Source organism: Patella vulgata, chromosome 6, assembly GCF_932274485.2.
Source record: "Patella vulgata chromosome 6, xgPatVulg1.2, whole genome shotgun sequence".
NCBI lineage: Eukaryota > Metazoa > Mollusca > Gastropoda > Patellidae > Patella > Patella vulgata.
Genome location: NC_065884.2, coordinates 19,098,833 through 19,119,443, shown reverse-complemented (window position 1 = coordinate 19,119,443; position 20,611 = coordinate 19,098,833). Strand labels below are relative to the sequence as shown.

Here is a 20,611-nt window from a genome sequence, read left to right as displayed (position 1 = left end):
CCTCTTAATAAGACGGCAATCTCAGCAAGATTGAAATTTTATTTTTTTTTATAAAATTTGACCTGTAGAGCATTTAAAAGGCTTCAGGTACAGTAACTCCTCATTAGGAACATTCCAAAAATACCAGCAAGTTACAAGACATCAGTGTGGCATATTAAAAGCAATTTTGTCAAAGCAAGAATTAATTTTACTACAGTAAGATAAGGCAACTAAGGTCATTGAGTACTGACCAAACTCTGTTTATTCTGTTTATCTTAAAGGACTTTGTCATTTGTTTCTGGATATTGTGGTATTCTATTTTGTAGTTAAGTAGTTATTGCTGCACTCTCTATAGAAGATGACATGCAGAGGGACTTCAAACATAAGAAATAAGAGAACAAATGAATAAATAATAAATAATTTATTAAAATATACATTCTGAATACAACAAATATAAAACGTGAACATATTTAATAGGCAAATATATCAATATTACAAAAAATAGACTTCTCCCAACTACCGTGCCCCCACCTCTCAACAAAAACACAGTTAATATCCTTAATGATAAATATGGTAATGTTAATTTGTTCAGTGAGGGGTATTTAACCCAACATAATTATTTTTGACGATTAAAATTTACAAACTTTAACAAACAGATGTCGTATGAAATTGTTATAACACGCAACCAGAAAATAAATGTTAACAGTAAAATATAAATTAACATAGAAAATTTAGTTTATTAAAACAGGATATAGTTATATAAATGACACATATAATGAATCGTGTAATTATGCACTCTGTTAAACAAATGTGTTTTAGGATCGTCGGTGTTTGTACCCTGGCATGTGACTTTCTGCTTAGAAAAACACATTTGACCTCTATTTAAACATAGTACTGTCACCTGTGACAATATCTGTTTAAACACTATTTTAACCTCTTAATCAGACTTTGCAGAATACATATTGCGTTTTATTAATACAGGGAATACAAAATTAAGTGTTTAAAATCGGTGATGAAGAAATGACAATGATTATACAACATTAACTTAAAGACTAAGAAATATAATCTTAAGGATTTATAAAGATTATAATAAATTTGAAGGAAACAATGAACTATTAAGATCTAGATGTCTGTTAACACCATTAGCTCCTACAGATGTCTCCCAACAATCATAACCCAATATATTCAATTCTTTCTTTATATTTGTTATTTTATCTTCTGTAGTATCTGAAAATAAAGGCAAGAGTATATCTATAGATGACAAATTAACAATAGTTAAAAGTTTAAAATATTAAAACAAAAAATGTTGTTCATTACCTAAATTGTTGAATCTTCAATAAAGGTGAACTTACCAGAAGACTAATTGGCAAATCCTTGGAAGATCTCGCCCATGTGAAGGCATGAATGGTATTTCTTGATGTGAGTGAAAATCTTGCCATAGCCACACGTTTGTGTTACTTTGTGTGTTACTTCTTGTGTTAAGTTAATTTAGAGAGGGTTTTTGTGCAGGCAGCACTCTGAGATTATCTCAGAGAAAAACTAGTGACTGCAATTTATAGTTTAAGCTTTTGTTGACTGTGTGCCATTAGCGGTACAGATAGAGAAAGAAATGGGGTTTAATGTCCACTCGACACAAACTAGGTCATTTGGGGACTAACACATAGTTCAATTGCCCCCTCCCCTCCCCATTTCCCCATTAGCTGTACAACATCTAGTTATTACCTGGTCTTAATAACGTAAAGGCACATCCGCCTCCTCCAGCACCGGTTAATTTAGAATGGAGTCCATATTTACAAGTTACCATGACGATACTATTTAAAGCTGGATGACTGACTCCCATTGCTTCTAATAAATGTTGATTTATATCTATTAATTTCTGAAAGATAGGTAAAATGAATAAAACAACAATAATGTCTTGATTATCCATTTTATGATTAAATTTTAAATGGCGAGAGGGTTCTAATGCATTAAATATCTAAACCATCCGACTATGGGCTTGTTATCTCAATGAAAGTCTAAATAATAATTTCTATAACATTTTAAGACAGAAAAAAGACCCGCAATAAGCAGATTTAGCTCTTACATAATGCATAAGATCTATAAGTTAGTACTAAATTGGCTGTACTGCATAGTAGCCCGACTTCAAAAATATTTCCTCTAATAGTAATATGTTATAATGTTCAGTTGTTCATCTATAAGTTAGTAATAAATTAGCTGTACTGCATAGTACTCCAAAATTATTTCCTCTAATATTTTATACTGTTCATCTATCAATTAGTACTAAATTCGATGTACTGCATAGTACTTCAAAATCATTACCTCTAATGTTTTATAATTTTCATCTGTACCATCATTTACTAACTGTGCTAGAACTGTCTGACATTTTTCTGTTACAGCTTCTATACTGTCCAATATAGGCTGCATGATATTGGGAAGCTAAAAAATAAGATCATGGAAAATCAATAGACTTCTTCTTTTCGGGAAGCTGAAGTTTATAAAGATCATTTTAGAGTTGTAATAAGGCTAAGCATATTTTGCAACAATGTCCAATATCTTGGGGTCTTTAGCAGTGGGAGGACCCGGAGAAAACCTACGAGGTTGGACAGGCAACGTATGTAAGTAATGAATGAGCATATCAAATATAAACACTAAGGAAATCTTTGTTGTATTTAACTAAATGATAAATTTATTAGGGACAGGTAGATGTTTTTTTTTTAACTTACCGTATTGTAGAGATCTCTTGCAACAGCAACTAGTTTTTTAGTACTTCGAGGTATTTTTGTATTTATTAATAATATTCTTAATTTTGGCATTCTGAAATTCAAAAATCGTTATTAAAGATATTTTTTAAAATTAATATTGAATTTGTGAGAGAGTATTGAAAGCCAGAAACACACTAAAGGGGAATAACTCTGCACAAAGTACAATAAAATGGCGAGACAAAAGTATCAATGTCAAAAACTTACTTTTCTATTGGCATTATTTTACCACTTTGAAATCTTATTGCACCACCTAGAAAAAGAAGAAAACAAATTTTAAACTGATAATTTATTAATCAACTAAACAAAACTTGTTACTCAAAATTACATATTAATTGAAGTTTGTCATGTCGATTGGGAAAAAATATATATCCAACCAAACATTGATCTTGTAGTGTTATCAATTCAAGTTTTAAAACCAATTTGTATTTAATATAGAAATTAAAATACATCTGAAACAGTTTTTTTCACATACCATATGAACTGACAGAATTGTCTATGCCTGAAGGATTACCATGTATAATTTTCTCGCCTTGAAATGCCCAAGAATTGATTAAAGCCATGTCATCTTTAGACCATCCAGTAGTATCTCCACTGCCTTGTGAAGCTATAAAGCCATTTAAATGTAACAAACTTGCTGCTAGACAGACTGAATAACCAGCTGAAGATCCAAGGCCAGCACTTATTGGTAGATTAGACGAAACTGTAACCTCAATGGATGGTAAGTCACTGAAATAATCAATAACAATAATTCTTCTGGGCCCTTATTCACGAAAACTTAAACTAAGATAAAATCGAAATTTTAAGAAATACTGCAATTCGATTGGCTGACCAGTAAAATCAATTTGCATATATCCAATGAAGTTGCAGTATTTCTTAAAATTTCGATTTTATCTTAGTTTAAGTTTTTGTGAATAAGGGCCCTGATATCCAGTAGAACTCCATTTATATGTAATATAATTTTATTGTGTAAATCTATGGTACATTCATATTCTTCATGCGCTATCTTCTATAGACCTACATTAGATCCTAAAGCATCTTCTGCCTATACATCTTATAGGCAAGAACTAAAACACTTTTAGGTCATTTCAGTCAGAATATCCTATACAATTGAATTATGCCTCCTTAATTCTTCATAAACTACTGGTATAAAAATTAACTTATATCAAGATGTATTTGGATCGAAGATCTGTCCATCCTTTGTTGATAAAAGGATCAGAAGGTTATTATGAGATAGCAAACACAATCCAACAAAATAACAGTTAATATTTGATGTAAATTAACTTCAAATATGGTAGACAGTAAAATAAGATTGATACTGACCCTGAGGTGACTGTTATGCTACCCATGAGATAAAGAAATGCTATGAGAGCTAATTCAGTTGTTTGAGAAGAATCAGGACTTATTCCAGCTATCACTTTTAACTGGTCTAATACTTCATTTTCTACACAGTTAGGTTTTAATGGATCACCTGAAATCACAACAGTTCATAAATTATATAAATGAAAAATATATGATCAAATGACATAATAGGTCTAATGTGACACAATTAATAAAAAGGAGATCAAATTCCAGAACATCCATGATTATATTTGCCAGATTGAAGGAAATAGACATTTAAGTCTTACAAAGTTTTTTAATCTACTCCCAGCACATTTATTTAAAAGCCTTTAACAATCATAACAGAGGCTTATTCTTAAGTTTAAATTACAGCGTGTGTGTCATTAAATGCTTGGTAACAATCACTGTGATTGGTGAGTGTCAAACGTAATCAAGGGCAATCCAACAAAGTTTACCAATGCCGTAAATTTATCTGAAATAATATCCTGAAAATGTGAAGCTGCCTTGAACAGGGATCTTTAAAAGTGATGAATCCAGAGTAAACTCTTGAGGCAATTACTGATCGAGTCTATATCAGTATGGACAAACACAGTGGATAGTATAACTTACAAAGAGGAAGCTGTAATCTATTCTTCAGGTTTTTGATTTCCCATGAAGTGTTTATATCAATGTTAGGAAGATTTAATGAAATTTTTCCATCATTTTTCTTTCTGATTCTTAAAAAAGTTCTTAAGTTCAAAGCAGAGGCAAGGGCAACCTGTAATGAAAGAAAAGAATTTAGTAGTCCCTACCCTAGGCCTATTTAGAGAAGTCAAAGATATACACTTGAACTTCTTTTATGTAAAGACTGTTGTTATTATTTATTAAGGCACATCCGAGTATAAACATTATTTCATGATGAAAATCATGAATGGGGTGCTGGCTTGTTGACACAACTTGTTGTACAGTTAGAAAAAAAGCAAAATCTTATAGGCCTATCTATAATCTGTCAATAAAATCGAATAACCATAATTTAATTTACACCAGTTTGCTGGACATAGGGAAATCTCCAATACACCCCATTTGATGCAGTGAAAAGGTAAACACAAAAAATTATTAAATTAATGTCTTAAACTACCAGTGAATTTCTCTACTTTTCCAAAAAAACAAAGTGACATTAATTCGAACCTTTCCATACACAACCGCATGTTCACCATGTAAAATTACTTTTCCTGGTGCAGAAACTACAATATCTTCCATATTAACAGCTAAATAAAACTTCTTCAATGAAGGCAATCATTGATAAATGGTCTGATCAGTGCGTGTGTGCTTTCATCACGCCACATTTGTTTACGGAAGCACGTGTTTTATCCATTTAACGCATGCGTCAAGATGGCTGCGCCCATGTAAACAAAAACATTGTAATTGTAATTTAATAGAATTTGAGACATTCTTATCAATTGTCAGCATGTTAAAACGATGCAGTTGTTTGGTTTACTCGGTTATAAAACAGAAATCACGGTAATAACAAAGTAAAGAGTCACTGTTAGTTCCTTTAGGTCACTCATGCACGAATCATCTGCTTGAGTAGCTGGAATATGGAACTGAACTAGATAACAATAAACAAACCTCATCTCTCAACCCTCGTGTTTCGAGATAAGAGTTGGTCCTATTAACTCCAACGTGCAAATGCAGGCGCAATTCGCATCCGGCATTAGTAAACAAGTTGACAATATTTTTCATGAAAACAATGATTGATTATTGTTATTTATAATATTTAATTCTGCGTACCCAACTACAATTAAGCATATAATCCTACCTGACACGAATACATATCCCCTCTTTTTAAATCAAAGCGACAGTAGATTGCTTTCTCTGACATTGCCGAATGTGCAATAGCCAATCAAAGTACAAATCTGATCGAGAGTTGTGCAGTAGTATAAATACGACGTAATTATGAACGTCCGGATCAATTTTGATAAAAACAACGCTTGATTTAATTTATTGTTAATATTTGCTGATAAATGAATGTTGTTTCAGTAGATTGGACTGCGTATATGTGTAATAATTAGTACTAATAGTATAAAATTAACTTATTTTTAAGATGGTACATGCATTAATAAAGAAATTGAGTTTGCCACTTGGAACTATAACGCATCCAATCGTAGCTATAAACAAGCACATCAGTATATCTCAGCATTTTTAGTTACGTTCTCGTAGCTAGAGCTGAACTACTGGAGCTGGTGCAAGTGCTATTCATTGCCTCACTCATAGTTATCTGTCTGTCTGTCCTATTATTTACAATACATGTAGCCTAATATGTCATCTGATACACATTTGAGGCTCAGTAAATCAGTGACAGGTCCTAAGACAAGGTATGCTTTCCCTTTGTAGAACACCTGATATTTCTTCTCATTTGAGGAGTTAACAACTTTTTGTCCATTGCTGCCGCGCCATAATTAAATATAAGACATTGACTACTAACTATATCATTGTAGTTCAAAATCAAAATAGTTTGACATTTAGTGAAATAGGAGACATGTTGGCTTAGTGAGTAAGACGTTAACTGGCTCACGGATCTGGATGGGACGGAAAATTGAGGTCCCATGTACACATAAGAGTAGGCTGTAGCGCTGCTCTCTGGAAAACATTTCCCTTGTAGCACACTGTATGGCATATTCTTCATTAGCCTAGTCAGAACAGAACCCCATTTCATTTAGTAAAATATTAAACTTTATATTTCAGTAGAATTGAATTAGCAAGTATATCTCAAACCAAGCGCCACCTGAAAATATACACTAAAACAGGAGATAAAGGTTTAGTTTAATGCTTATTATACTTGATGAAATAAGATGTATAATTTATAAGATGCTCTATTTTCAGTGAAAAAATATGAATTCTACATAAGACATCCATTTTTATGTCAGATTTAACTCTTCTTGCCCTTAAGAACAAGTTTTTAGTGGAGAAGTTTTATTTTTCAATGATTATTTATGTTATAAATTTAATTACATCTGTGGATATGAAACATATAAATTATTAGAAAAAATATTACTATTTATGTTTTTCCAGGTAAATCATCAACGTTTACTGGTGAAAGAAGACCAAAGGATGATGCCGTTTTTCATTCTTTAGGAGCTACAGATGAATTATCATCTGCTGTAGGGTAACTAGTTTGGTTTCTTATTCTATTCTAGCACCGTTTGGCTCATACAAATACGGTATCAAAATTAATCAATTATAAAAACATAATTTTAAGATATAAACAAGATGGTTAAATTTTTCTGTTTGGTTTATTCTACAATCTATGTTTCAACCTATAAAATATTTAGCATAACAATTTCCAGCATGAAAACTAAAAATATTATTTTAGAAAAGTAGCATATGTAATGTGGAATAACTTAAAACTTGCATATATTACATTAGACTATTTCAGTGCATGTAATATTTATTGAGTATATTGCAAAACAGTTTTTGATACTTGTGTGTTTGTATTTTAGTTTAGCTGCAGAATTTGTTAGAGACTCCAATGTTAGTTTGATAGACCAGTTAGAACAGGTAAAATACATATTTGTTAAAGCTAGATCAAAACATTTACACATTAAAACCGACTCTCTGTTCATTAACACAGATGCCTGTAACTTGGAAAATCTCTTTCAAATATAACATTAAGCTGTTACTAAGTATAATCTCTAAAGTCTATTACTGTCATGTTATTAACTGAGATTATCAAATAACTGGTCTGAAACCGATATTTTAATACAAGGGCAAATAACTTGACTAGGATGGAACATTGTTTTACAGATATAAATAAGGTAAAATATGTGTAATAATTTCTGATATATTTCAGATACAGTGTATTCTTCAAGATGTGGGATCTAATATTGCTACACCTTATAGTTCAGCTCGTGAAGCTCATTTAAGTAAGATTTATTAATCTTCTACTTTTTAAAAAGTCCATGAGTAGACACTGTTAGATCATAAATTGTTATTTGGCTGCTTGGCAGCAATCTATTGTGTTAATTCGTTTCTAAACCCATAGTTAACTAACTATGTAATGGGAAAGATGTTTTTATGTCAGTTTTTATGTATTTAACGATTATTTTGATTGGTCAATAAAAATAGCACAATAATCAACGGCAGATAATTTGAATATGTGTCTTCCCAGAGGTTAGTGGAGTGGATCTGAATGAGACCACTGGGGATACCAAGGATGTAACTAATCGTACTTAATAATCTTTTTTATTGACATTTAGTAACTGTATGGGGTAATAAACTATAACACATACTTATGGAAATGAAATGAAATGGGGTTTAACGTCCTAGTGTTCTGCTCAAACTGGGCTAATGAAGATGGGTCTATGAGGGTAATTTGCCGAACTGTGGTGGCCTACTCTTATATCAAATTCACACTGTGGCCTACTCTTATATCGAATTCAAACTGCCAACCAAGTTTTCTTTTACGTGTGCGCCAATGTGTGCAGGGGACTTCGGTTTTTCGTCCCATCCAAATAACTATACAATGTCCTTTGCCAGGCCCTCTGTACTGCAACACTGACAAGGGGGAATCATACAGTAAAATCCAGATGGAACTTTCTCAGTCAGCACCTGGAGTGAACACGGACCTGCAGGTTAGCGAGCCAATATCTTACTCACTGAACCACCATGGCTCTCACAAACTTATGGAAAGTAGCTAATAATATATTAGGCGACCAGTAATATAGCCATTATATTCTCTGTGTGATACAGATTTTTACTCTTTACAGAAAAAACTGTGTTCAGTGATGCTTATGTTAGTCAGTTAGAAAAATGGATTGATGAAATGACAGAAGAGTTACCTCCTCTTACAAAATTTATTCTTCCTGTAAGTTAATGGACTGCCACCGTATATTTAATTGCTTCCTGTAAGTTAATGGACTGGCACTATATATTTTATGGGTTCCTGTAAGTTAATGGATCATGCCACTGTCACTATATATTTAATGGCTTTCTGTAAGTTAATGAACCATGCCACTACCACCATATATTTAATGTGTTATTTAATCATCATTCATGCAGCTCTAATAGTAATTTCTAGCAGGAATTTGTTGCTAAACATAAAAAGAAAGAAATATGATTTGGTGTGTGTCAGTGTTGTAAAGCCAATGACCAATGTCATGTTTTATTATTGTGTCCAGGGGTCATTCATATTTTAAGCATTAAAGATACATTATGGGACATTAGATAAAGAGCTGGCAGTTCTCACCTAGCCTATCCTTGATCATAAACATAATCTCGATTATCCATTTTTATACACCCACATTGAAATGTGGTCGTATATTGTCGTCGCCCCCGTCCGTCCGGCAGGCCGTCAGTCCGGCGTCCACAATTGCTTGTGGACGCTCTAGAGGCTAAAGTGAATATCTGATTGACTTTAAATTTATACACAGTGTTTAAGGTCTTGAGACGAAGAAGCCTATTTTTTTTCAGCGATTTCCGATAATTACTGCCAGAGTTATGCCCCTTGATCACTTTGAAAAATCTTGTGGATGCTCTAGAGGCCAAAGTTAATATCCAATTGACCTTAAATTTATACACAGTGTTTGAGGTCATGAGACGAAGAAGCCTATTGATTTTCAACGATTTCCGATAATTACTGCCAGAGTTATGACCCTTGATCACTTCAAAAAATCTTGTGGACGCTCTAAAGGCCAAAGTTAATATCCGATTGACTTTAAATTTATACACAGTGTTTAAGGTCATGAGACGAAGAAGCCTATTGATTTTCAGCGATTTCCGATAATTTATACTGCCAGGGTTATGGCCCTTGATCACTTCATGAGACAAAGATTCCTATTGATTTTCAACGATTTCCGATAATTACTGCCGAAGTTATGGCCCTTGATCACTTTGCAAAATCTTGTGACGCTCTAAAGGCTAAAGTTATCATCGGATTGACTTCAGATTGATACACAGAGTTTAAGATCTTGAGACGAACAAGTATATTGTTTTTCAATGAATTTTTATGACTTGAACAGTTAAATCCATGATATTAAAAGCTTTGCATACAAAACATTAGCATGGGGCAGAACTTTATAAAAAACAAACAAATTCTAATAGTTTTCTGATAATTATTTTGTGAGTTTTTGCTCTTAATCAGATTTTAGTGTATTATAAATGTTTCATTACCGAAAAAAGTAAAAATATGCGACAACCCTTGTTGACTGCCCGGACAATTTAGTTGCTGTTGGCGTATGTTTTTTTGCCTGGCAACCTATCTTTTGATTTAATTATGAATGAGCGTTGAGCAGCAAATCCGATTCAAATCCAGTAAATATCACAGGCTAGCAATGACATCGAAAGTCTGGATAAGTTAATTAATGTCTAATTAATAATTTCGATAACATTTCAGGCCTAAAGAAAGACCTGCAATAGGCAGATTTAGCTCTTCTTGCATACTTTATGTTTAATATATTGTGCAACCATTAAAGAGACATTATTGCTTTTTCTTAGAAGATAAATTAACTTCATTTGTCTTTGATACACCCAAGGTGTGAAGCAGACGTAAAACACCCTCTCAGAGTATCTACTTAATAAAATGTCCCCGTCCCCTCCAACTTATGTTCAGGTATGAATTTATGCAATGTTTATATATATTTTTAGTCTGGAGGTAAAGCAGCATCATGTTTACATTTATCAAGATCTATCTGTAGACGAGCTGAGAGATGGTATGTTAATATTCAAATATTCTATATTTGGACCTGCGATCATGAAATTTCCTCTGACTAAAATAGATATTTACACTAAATGTCAATCATTAATTCTATGAATGACAGATATCCTACTTGTATATTGGTGTACTTCATAAAATGATATGCATAATCTTAGTCAGAAGGAGGAATGAAAACTTAAGTAGGTCCTTTTAGTAACCATGTGTGATTGGCATTTTGTTGGAGAATATCAAATTTCTCACAGTTTAATCCACACTATTATACTCAGATTGATTATTTAACATATAATTAAGGAAAATCAAAATATCAACGCTAGATAATCTACCACCTTGAATTCATTTGGATTAAAAACAGGCCCATCAATTCAGAGAAAATAAAGATGGCAGCCGTCTTGTTACATACATATAGGGAGCAGCATAGATTAATGAAATTTTCAATTCGTCATATCTTGTTAAATACTGAATGGAATGGAACCATTTATGGGCTGTAATTCCTTTTAGAGATTCAACTTTCACAATATAGTATTTTGCAAGGAATTTTGAAATAGGGTCTTTAAGTAAGTTTAATGTTTATGATTTTACAATACATCCAAATAAGTTTCATCAAATTTAACAAGGACTGTGCAAATATTGTGCACAGACTGATCTGTTGACAATGGTTACGCTATAAAATGCAACTGTTTTGTTGCTTTATTCAGTATCTGTTATTATCAGACCAAGGCCAAAAGTTATTTTAAATATGAAGATGAGGTATAATTAAAATTAATCTACATTTATTTTAAGGGTAGCCCCTCTTGCTAGAGAGAAGGAAATTGACGAAGAAGTCTTGAAATTTATAAATAGGTATGTAAAATGTATGGCATGGAGTGTAATTTTGCAAAAGATGGCCCTTTTCTGGTTTTCGGAAAGCAGAAAACATAATATAAGAAACCGGTTGTGTTTTTGAAATGAATTAGGTTTCACTTTAGTGAGGTTCATATAGATATTTTGTGTATGCCTCAGGTGCAATTTGACATTAAAGAGAGAGAAAAATGGGGTTTAACCAGGGCTCACACTGGCTTTCAATTTTTTTCAGCCAAAATGGATGATAATTTTTATATATAAAAATGTTCATATTTAAATCGTTTAACATCCACTCAACACAAACTAGGTCATTTCGGGACTAAAATATGATACAATTTTATTTCAATAATTCACTTGCGCGTAGGGGTCTTTTGCAGTGGGAGGAAACCAGAGAAAAGCCACGAGGTTGGACTGGCGACCCTACTCCTTGCCACGTACAAGGCGGGGAATCGAAACCACACCATTTGACTCAATGACAGACCTGATCAAACACGTTAATCAATCGGCCACCCAACTGTTGTAACTATATTGTTCAGTCTAATTTTGGTTTCATCCAATTTATTGATATTCTACCTGATTGATGCCAGTGGGTATAGGGTGTGACTAATGATCAGGTGGAAGCTGAATATAAGGCAGCTTTTACCTTGGATACGGTGGACTAATATACAAGTTTTACCATTTCAGACTCAGTGATTACTTATTTACGGCTGCAAGATATGCTGCAATGAAAGAAAATCGTGAAGAAAGGATTTATCATCGGATAGACAAGTCAAAAGATAGCTGATAAAAATAGACTAATGTTCAAATATTTATATTAATGATGAGTAGACTTAAACAAACCCTGAAGAAAGGCTGTTAATAAAATAGACCGAAACATTGGAAATTCAGTGTTTATTTATTGGGTCCAAGAGTTGCCACTCACAAGATTCAGCCATGGTCTCAATAACTTACTTAGGAAAAAAAATAGAATCTGGACTTAGGATAAGATGGCTTCCATCATGTAAGGCACATTAAAGAACACTTTAGCATTTCATTAAGTCTTGGATTACCTTAGCCTGATTTATAGTTAATTTAATGCCTCTTGTTATGGAGATTATATTTAGTTATAGGTTATGGTTTTGTGGTATTTGCTGGGAAATGAAGAGTAAAGATAATTTTTGTATATGTTTATTAATCGAATAAATATTTTATATAAGTTATTAAAACAATATAAAGATGAATCATGATATAGTATACACATGAAAATAATTGTAAAAAGATGTAATAATGTCCTTAAAAGTGGAATTAAATCAGTTTTAAGAAATAGTATTCTTCACGAATGTACACAATCTCCAATCAACTTTTTCTGTAATGGCACTTAAAACATATTCCTTGGAATAGGCATCCATACGCAATACCCTATTCCACTTTAAATTTACATCCATTTGACTTTATAACACCCATAATATTATTTATAAGTTGAAATTAATTAATAAGTCTGTAATCAGGCATCATTTCATTGACTGTGTTCTTAAATAATGAATGGCTGGGGAATTTACTACTAGAGAGCTTGGTTGTTTAAGCCCAACTTTTAGAGAGCATAGGCGTTTTATTAGGTCAAACTACTAGAAAGCATGGGGCTTATTTGGTCAAACTATTAGAGAGCATGGAGTACCTCAAACTTCTAGAGAGCATATGTGCTTATTAGGTAAAACTTCTAGAGAGCATGGATGTTTATAATTAGTAGGTCAAACAATGGACCTTATAATATGTATTATACGGTCCATGGTCAAACTACTTGAAAAGGTGGATGTTTATTAAGTCATACTTTTAGAGAGCATGATGCTTTTTACGTTAAACTAGCATGGGTGATTATTAGAAATGAAATGGTGTTTAACACCCTACTGGTGTGCCCTGACTAGGCTAATGAAAGTGGGGAGAGGTGCTTAGGTGGCCCTTTTAAAATCTTGCAACCTTTTACAATAGCAGTGATTGCACTGACCTAAATACGGTCCTGGGATTACTAGAGAGTATGGTTGGGTACTTGGTAAATTCACTCCTTTCATGCAAGGGTGCCTACTGAATTGAATACACTATAATATTTTATACTGGTGGCAATGTAGCTAGATCAGTATATTTATACGATGTTGATGACAGTTTTTTACTAGGTGTGTCTTTATGAAGGTCTGAAAACACAACATGACGTTCTTTCTTATTCTTGAGACAAAATTCAGAGGAATGCACTGGTATTGTTTGATATGTCTCTAAACCGAATTCGTTATTCCCGTCAATACTGGTTTCGATTGGTTTATTAACACTATTTGATGTTATATAGTCGTCCACCCTGCTATACGCTACGTCCATTGCATACGTCGACTCGGGAGAAGGTGGTGGGGTTTTACTGATACGTATTTTGGGCAACTGACGTTTATAACTCTCAACATCAGACGATAATTCGCGAATTTGATTATCCTTCCACAACATACGTTTATGCAAATGTTCCACTTCAACTCTTAGTGTCGCTACATAATTTTTAAGAAAACGAAAGTCTGTCGCCAAGCTATCATTCGACACCCGTTTCTGTAAGATGCCGGTTTTGGGTAATCCACGAATCACGTCTGCAAGTTTTTCGATGTCCCGCCATAAACTTATTTTCGATTTTTGCTCTTTATCAATGTAGTCTTCAATGATCTCCTTCAATGACGTCTTCGTCGTCGTTTTACCGAATATTTTTACAACTTCCTGTTTCTCTTTCATGAAGTTATCTGCGATTTGTTGTGATATTTTGGCGTTTTGTAAAACACGTTTCAAGTTCTTTTCCAGGTATGATAATTTTATATTATCAGGGTCCGTATTGTAACTTTCTGGTTCGTCACCTAGATAATTTCTCACGACTTGATTCATTTGAATTACGCTTTCATTAAAGCTTATAAACTTTTCTTTCAGACGTAATATAGCACTGTTGTTGGCACTGTTAAAATTAGACTGTTTTTCAAGTTCCTTTTTGTGACTGTATTTTAGCTGATCTATCTCTCTCTGTATGCTTTGGTTTTCGATGGATAAAAGTCGTATCCGCTCATCTTTAGCACACATTTCATTTTTTAAATGCAGCAACTGTCAATTAAACAAACAAATATGTCTTTTAAAAAAACAAAATACAATTGATCATGAATAAGATAACTATACTCTAAAAATAAAATGGTTAAACTTCTTTGATTTGGGCCCATGTTAATTTCTTTCGTTTTACATTTATTGATAAAACCATTGTATAGATATAATGATCTTTGGGAACAAAAATTTAATATAACCTAAATATATATTTAAAAAAAAAGCACCACTAAACATAACAAAATCAAGGTCCCGTGAAGACGTTGGTGGACACGTAAAAGATCCCTTGACAGTTGAAATTGAATTGATGTCCGAGCAAAATTTACTTCATAGCACACTGTTGGCGAATGCCCGCATTCATAAACCGGCAGATGCAGAAAAGATAACGTTAAACCCCATTTCATTCATTATTCCGGTTGGTGCAGAAAGATATATGACATTAAATGCCATCCCGTCTTCATTAGCAAAGCGGGTGCAGAAAGTAGGACGTTAAACCCCATTTCATATTCCATTTACAAGTAGGCCCTTAATCGATCTTACCCTTTTATCTTGTTCATCCAGATTCTCACGTAAATTCTTTTCGTTTTTAAAATCTAAAGATCTACCCCTTAAAATGGTGACTCTATCTATAGAGGTAGTTCTCCATGTTATCTGTAAGGCCTTTTCTCTCACCTTTAAAAATAAAATAAATTATACATAAATACAGAATCAGATCAGTGTATGATAAAAAAAATGCATTATTGTAAGATTTAGATAAAGAGTTGATTGTTCTTGTTATAATAGTTAAAAAACAGATAAAAATTCAGTCAGATTACTTTATTATGTGTTTTAAATTTTGACAATCGAGACTAAGTCTCTATTTATCTATTTTATCGTTACATTCTTTAAATGGAAGTGATGTTCTAATCTACTTAAATTTCGGAGCCATCCAGGTTAGCGAACCAGCACCTTAATCACCATGTCATCGCTACTCCATAAAGATAATAAATGGTAGTAAAACATTCAAATCAATACCAAATATTCAATCTTTCTCACTTATAAAATTGTTTTAGTGGAGAAATAAACCTAAATAGATGAACATTTACTTTCTAAGTAATGTTATTGCTGGATGCTATGGACGATTGGGGGTTTTCCTACCTTCGAATCAATGAACAGAACTAACTTCTTTTTTACATCATCAGTTAATTTGTCAAAAGTATTCGGAAACTTTTGTAAAATGTTGTCATCTAAGGTGAATGTATCAAGATCTGAAGAGACAAAAAAATCGTAAAAAGTCAATAATAGATCTTTATTATTTCGATGATATAAAACTTTGTTTTAAAAATTGTAACTAACATTTAAGATAAATAATTCGAAAATTCGAAATCGCCGAAAATACTATGAATTGTAATGTGAGAAACAGTAAGTTGAACAGTAATGTTAGGATGAATATCACGCTAAGAAATTTATACCCCCCCCCCCAAAAAAAAAAACAACCCGAAAAAAACAAAACAATTAAGACAATTCCATGAAATCCCAAACACCAATTGGAAATTTAATAAACTCACCTTCCTCCCATAATAAATCGGCTAGAAAATGATGACCAGATTTTAATAAGACATCCCTGAAACGTCTAAACGTAAGGGACGTACGGAGTAACAGGGCGTTTAACAATCTCTCATTTTTTTCCTCTTGGTTGGAACCTTCCTACAAGACACAAATTAAAAATAAAAGATAATGAAATCTGTCATAATCGTGTTGTCACTCGGTAATAAAATGGGGTTTAACGTCCTACTTTTCTGCGCCAACTAGGCATACATTTCCGCCTGCTCTCTATCGAATTCCAACTGTCATTGCCACTTTAACGCGCAAGCCAACGCGTCGCCTATACACGAGACCCCGGCTTTTTCGTGCTAGCAGAATGACTTGGCACTGTCCCTTGTCAGCACTTGCATCCCTGACGGAAAGTCCCTTGGAATTTTCCAGTCAACACCGGGACCCAATACTCCTCCTCTCATCCCCTCCTCCAGTCAAATAACGAACAGATGATGCCTTTCACCAAATTCTTGCAGGAAGGAGAGGTTGGGACAATGACGATTACGTCCGACGAATTAATTTAACCAATCAATCCAACTGCCAGCCACAGCGGCAAAAAGAAAGAACAAAGCAGGTCGGTAGGCTAAATAACTTTAATAACGTGAACAAACAACAACAAAAACACCCCTCCCTCTAAAAATACCCAACAAAGACACTCCACCCCCTAAAACCCCGCAACAAAATCCTAACTCCACTCGCACCCCCTTCCAAAGAAAGTAAAGCGGGTTTAGAGATATTATTTATTTAATCACGTGGCAAAGGTTATTTGTTTTTGGTTGTTTTTGTTATTTAACCGGTCTTGTTGATGTAAAAGACTAGTATATTCTATAGCAAGGTATTTTCCCTGTTATTCAACTGATCACATTTTATGTGTAAATCGATATAAATTCGTCTGATTATTGTTCCGAGACAACACATAACTACTATTGTTCATTTAACAGGTTACTGTGATATTATTCTATAACTATTGCATGCCATCACGATCTATTCAACCTAACTGATCAACAAAATACAGAACAGAAGAATATGATTTCAATACTAGAATAAAAACCACATAATGAATGGTTGTCGTTGATACTAAGATATGTATCCATGGTGATTATCTGTCGACTTCCCTCGTCAGGGGTTCAAGGAGGATGGCCTGGCAAGGAACAGTGTCTAGTCTTGCGAGTGGGACGAAAAAACCGAGATCCCGTATAGGTCTACACATTAGGGTGCACTATCTTAGCGCACGGGCGTGGGTCTTTCCTGTGGGAGGAAACTGGAGTTTCGGGAGTGAACCCACGAGGTTGAGAAGGCGCCCCTATTTCCAAGCCACGTAAGCTCACACTAGGGGTCGAAACCACAACCGCAAGCCAGTGGTGACACTCCAGACCACTAAGCCATCCCAACCCCCCGAGCTAAATACCGGTACTCGAAAGCGAAATAAAATTGAAACATATGTTAGTCCCAAAATGAACTAGTTTGTGTCGGGTGGGCATTACCCCCCCCCCCCCTCTCTCTCTCTGCTTCAAGATATCGCGTTAAAATATCGCTACGTCCCGTTATATCTTCGTCATGTTGAGTTTGGGTTTTTTTATCAGAAACAAAATGACTCATTAGAATTGAAGAGTAAGGTTTTGCTTAGCTTCAGTTTATCGTCATTCATCGTTCTCTTCGTCAATAGTTAACTCGTTAAAAATCGATTATCGATTAGTATGCGATAACGGTTGAGAATAGGTACATGCCGAGTGGTAGACTATTTTTGCATGTGGCGAAGAGAATTATCAGCTCATTAACCATTGCTTCAGAAAAGTATGTCGTTGATATCTAGGAAACAAATATAGCAGCATCCGTGCTCGGTTTAGAACGATGTTATTTCCATGTTGGCTTCTAAAAACATTGATTTATATATAACAAATAAATTTATATTTGTTTTTGCGCATATCTTATATCTGAGTCGTGTGTACTTAGTAAATAACTGAATAACACGGTTAACAAAATCGCTTTTATCATCTGCTTCATGGCAAAACAAAGCACAAATGACGTAAATAATTAAGTATGGATTCGTGTAAATTGATTTCTTATTCTGTTTCTATAGAATTTTATACAAAAAGCTTTCAACGATAATTTGTAGGAAATTAAAAACAATATACCCGCTAGACCTACTTGAAATAAAAGACTACGCAGAAATTAAACACGAGTAATGGATTTCGTAGTTCTGCCATTAAACCAGGCTACAGGTATTTTCTACTAATATTTGCACGGTCATGTTTTTTTTCGATTCGAAAGCCGCGGTGGCTTAGTGAGTAGGGTGTTGGCTTTCTAACATTGACGTGTACGTAAAAAATACCCTTGACAGTTGGAATTCGAAATAAGAGTAGGCTGTAGTGCCGCTGTCAGGACAAAATGTCCCCCATAGTACATTGTATGGCGTATGCCCTTCTTCGTTAGTCAGTCGGTGCAGAAAAGTAGGTTAACCCTATTTCATTTCAATGATTTTAGCATCTGGTCTGCACGTTTAGTTGCTGGGAAACCCAATATCCAATACATTAATGTGACATTTGCAAGTAGCAAGGAATTAGTTCTTGTAAATGTCAACTGATTTTTTTTCAGTTTGAATTAAAGACGCTTTATCGCTCTGGAGAACTTTTCCAATTATTGGTACAAAAATAAGTTTCGATATTGACACCGACGAGGTTTAAATAGACAGCGAGAGAGAAATGGGGTTTAAACGTCCACTCGACACCAACTGTTATTTCGGGACTAACACATGGTTCAATTTTATGTCAATAATTCGCTGACGCGTAGGGGTCTTTAGCAGTGGGAGAAAACCGGAGTACCCGGAGAAAACCCTCGAGGCTGGACAGCCGAGAGGTTCAAATAAGATTGTACAGGAAATCTGTCAAAAATCTAAAGCTCGTAAGTGCTTCGAATGTAATCATTAGTTGCAATTGAGACATGCGATATGAAATTTTAATTAAAATTACATATATTTTCTTGCTGTAAGTGAGGCCATCACATTAAGATCCTGTAAAAGCAAACCTCTTGTTGATAATCCGATTACTTTCCTTATCATTAGCTTTTAAAATATCAAATTGAAGTATTCTATTGATTTAAGTATTCTATTGATTTTCATGCTTGACAACAGCAAGGTCAGACATTTATAGTTTTTAGAATTGAGATGAATATCGTCAAGATCGTGGCTAAAATGGTCCATTCTCCAATCAATTTTAGCTCCACTCACCCGAATTAAAAAAAAAAATAGGTTTCCGGGCAACGAAACAGGCGCCCGCAGCCGCTAAGTCGTCGGGACAGTCCATAATGATTGCCGCAATGTGATTCTTTTACAAAACACTAAAAATGGTCATAAGTAATTAGTAATAAAGTCTACAATTTGATATGGGCATCTTCCTGCTACTAACATCAACAACTAAAAGATTTTATGTCAGTCAGATGTTAAGTAGGCCTATAGAGAGCGACCGTAATAAGTATAGACTAAAGTGAACAAAATTCAATTCTCCGTGAAATTGTTGCAGGTTGAACAACCATAAAACGTAAGGATGCCTGTGTGGTCGTTCGGGGTAGAGGTAGTGGTAAAATTCAAGTCTCACGGCTCATCTCATAACCATATGTGTAAGTCTCAAGATTTGTGCCTACCGCACCACATTCATATCAGGTGCGTACTATATACTGCCCCCCCCCCCCCAGTATACGGAAACGGTAAATATCATATATCATATGAAAATATTATATGCAAGTATCAAAATGATCTTAGCCAAGGATTGGTCATCCATTCCTATAATATAAAAGCTGATGATCCATTCCATGCATGAAGTTCAAGAATTAGGCAATATCTGTATAATACAAAAGCTTGTGAACCCGCCACGTGAGAAAACTCTCTGTAGCATGGGGTGTTCTGGATCTCCTTACCTTAACATCTTTAATCATTGCATCAGGTAAAACTCTTTCTTTTTGCAGCATTTCATAAAATTCATCCGTTAATATAATATTCTTAATCAGAAGTTGTCGATGTCGATCCAATATGGCTTTATATCTTTCATCCATGTTGGCAGATTTTTTACACAGTAAAATGGGTAATATCCAAAGTATATGTAATTCCAAGTAACCTTTTTGGTTTCAGAAATTAAACACTGTCCCCATAATACATCAGACTATAATGACACATATTGTAAAACGAAGTTTAGAGCTACACCGCCATCCCAAAGAAAATTCCACTCTTCAGACGCTCAGACTGTCGTCAAGTTATTATTATTATGTACTCTCAAAAATATCCAAGTGTTCTTGACGCGCATGAGAATTTATCTCGACTAAATAAACTATTTACGTTATAAACTGT

General features: G+C 34.0%; 3 protein-coding genes across 5 annotated transcripts; 1 reads left to right on the top strand and 2 right to left on the bottom strand.

Annotated features, from left to right (window-relative positions):
- Positions 1-385: 385 nt before the first annotated feature.
- Positions 386-5,431, bottom strand: LOC126824739 (mevalonate kinase). The gene is made up of 9 exons (XM_050554091.2): positions 5,247-5,431; positions 4,689-4,836; positions 4,062-4,209; positions 3,214-3,467; positions 2,946-2,991; positions 2,703-2,793; positions 2,299-2,415; positions 1,702-1,855; positions 386-1,206 (listed from the first exon to the last, which is right to left on the bottom strand). The coding sequence occupies exons 1-9, from the start codon at positions 5,316-5,318 to the stop codon at positions 1,064-1,066; spliced, it is 1,173 nt and encodes a 390-aa protein (XP_050410048.1). The 5' UTR covers positions 5,319-5,431; the 3' UTR covers positions 386-1,063.
- LOC126824742 (corrinoid adenosyltransferase MMAB) lies at positions 5,421-12,900 on the top strand. Of its 2 annotated transcripts, none has more exons than XM_050554095.1 (9): positions 5,421-5,579; positions 6,807-6,874; positions 7,131-7,224; positions 7,559-7,616; positions 7,909-7,981; positions 8,825-8,922; positions 10,701-10,765; positions 11,551-11,610; positions 12,295-12,900. In XM_050554095.1, exons 1-9 carry the CDS (start codon positions 5,527-5,529, stop codon positions 12,392-12,394), a joined length of 669 nt encoding a protein of 222 aa, XP_050410052.1. In that variant the 5' UTR covers positions 5,421-5,526; the 3' UTR covers positions 12,395-12,900. The 2 variants fall into 2 exon arrangements, with proteins under 2 accessions (XP_050410052.1, XP_050410051.1); XM_050554094.2 differs by having other exon boundaries at positions 6,804-6,874.
- Positions 12,762-20,611, bottom strand: LOC126824737 (uncharacterized). 2 transcript variants are annotated; one of them, XM_050554088.1, is made up of 5 exons: positions 20,185-20,611; positions 16,245-16,383; positions 15,835-15,944; positions 15,238-15,369; positions 12,762-14,703 (listed from the first exon to the last, which is right to left on the bottom strand). In XM_050554088.1, exons 1-5 carry the CDS (start codon positions 20,317-20,319, stop codon positions 13,693-13,695), a joined length of 1,527 nt encoding a protein of 508 aa, XP_050410045.1. In that variant the 5' UTR covers positions 20,320-20,611; the 3' UTR covers positions 12,762-13,692. The 2 variants fall into 2 exon arrangements, with proteins under 2 accessions (XP_050410045.1, XP_050410046.1); XM_050554089.1 differs by lacking the exon at positions 12,762-14,703 and having other exon boundaries at positions 15,199-15,369.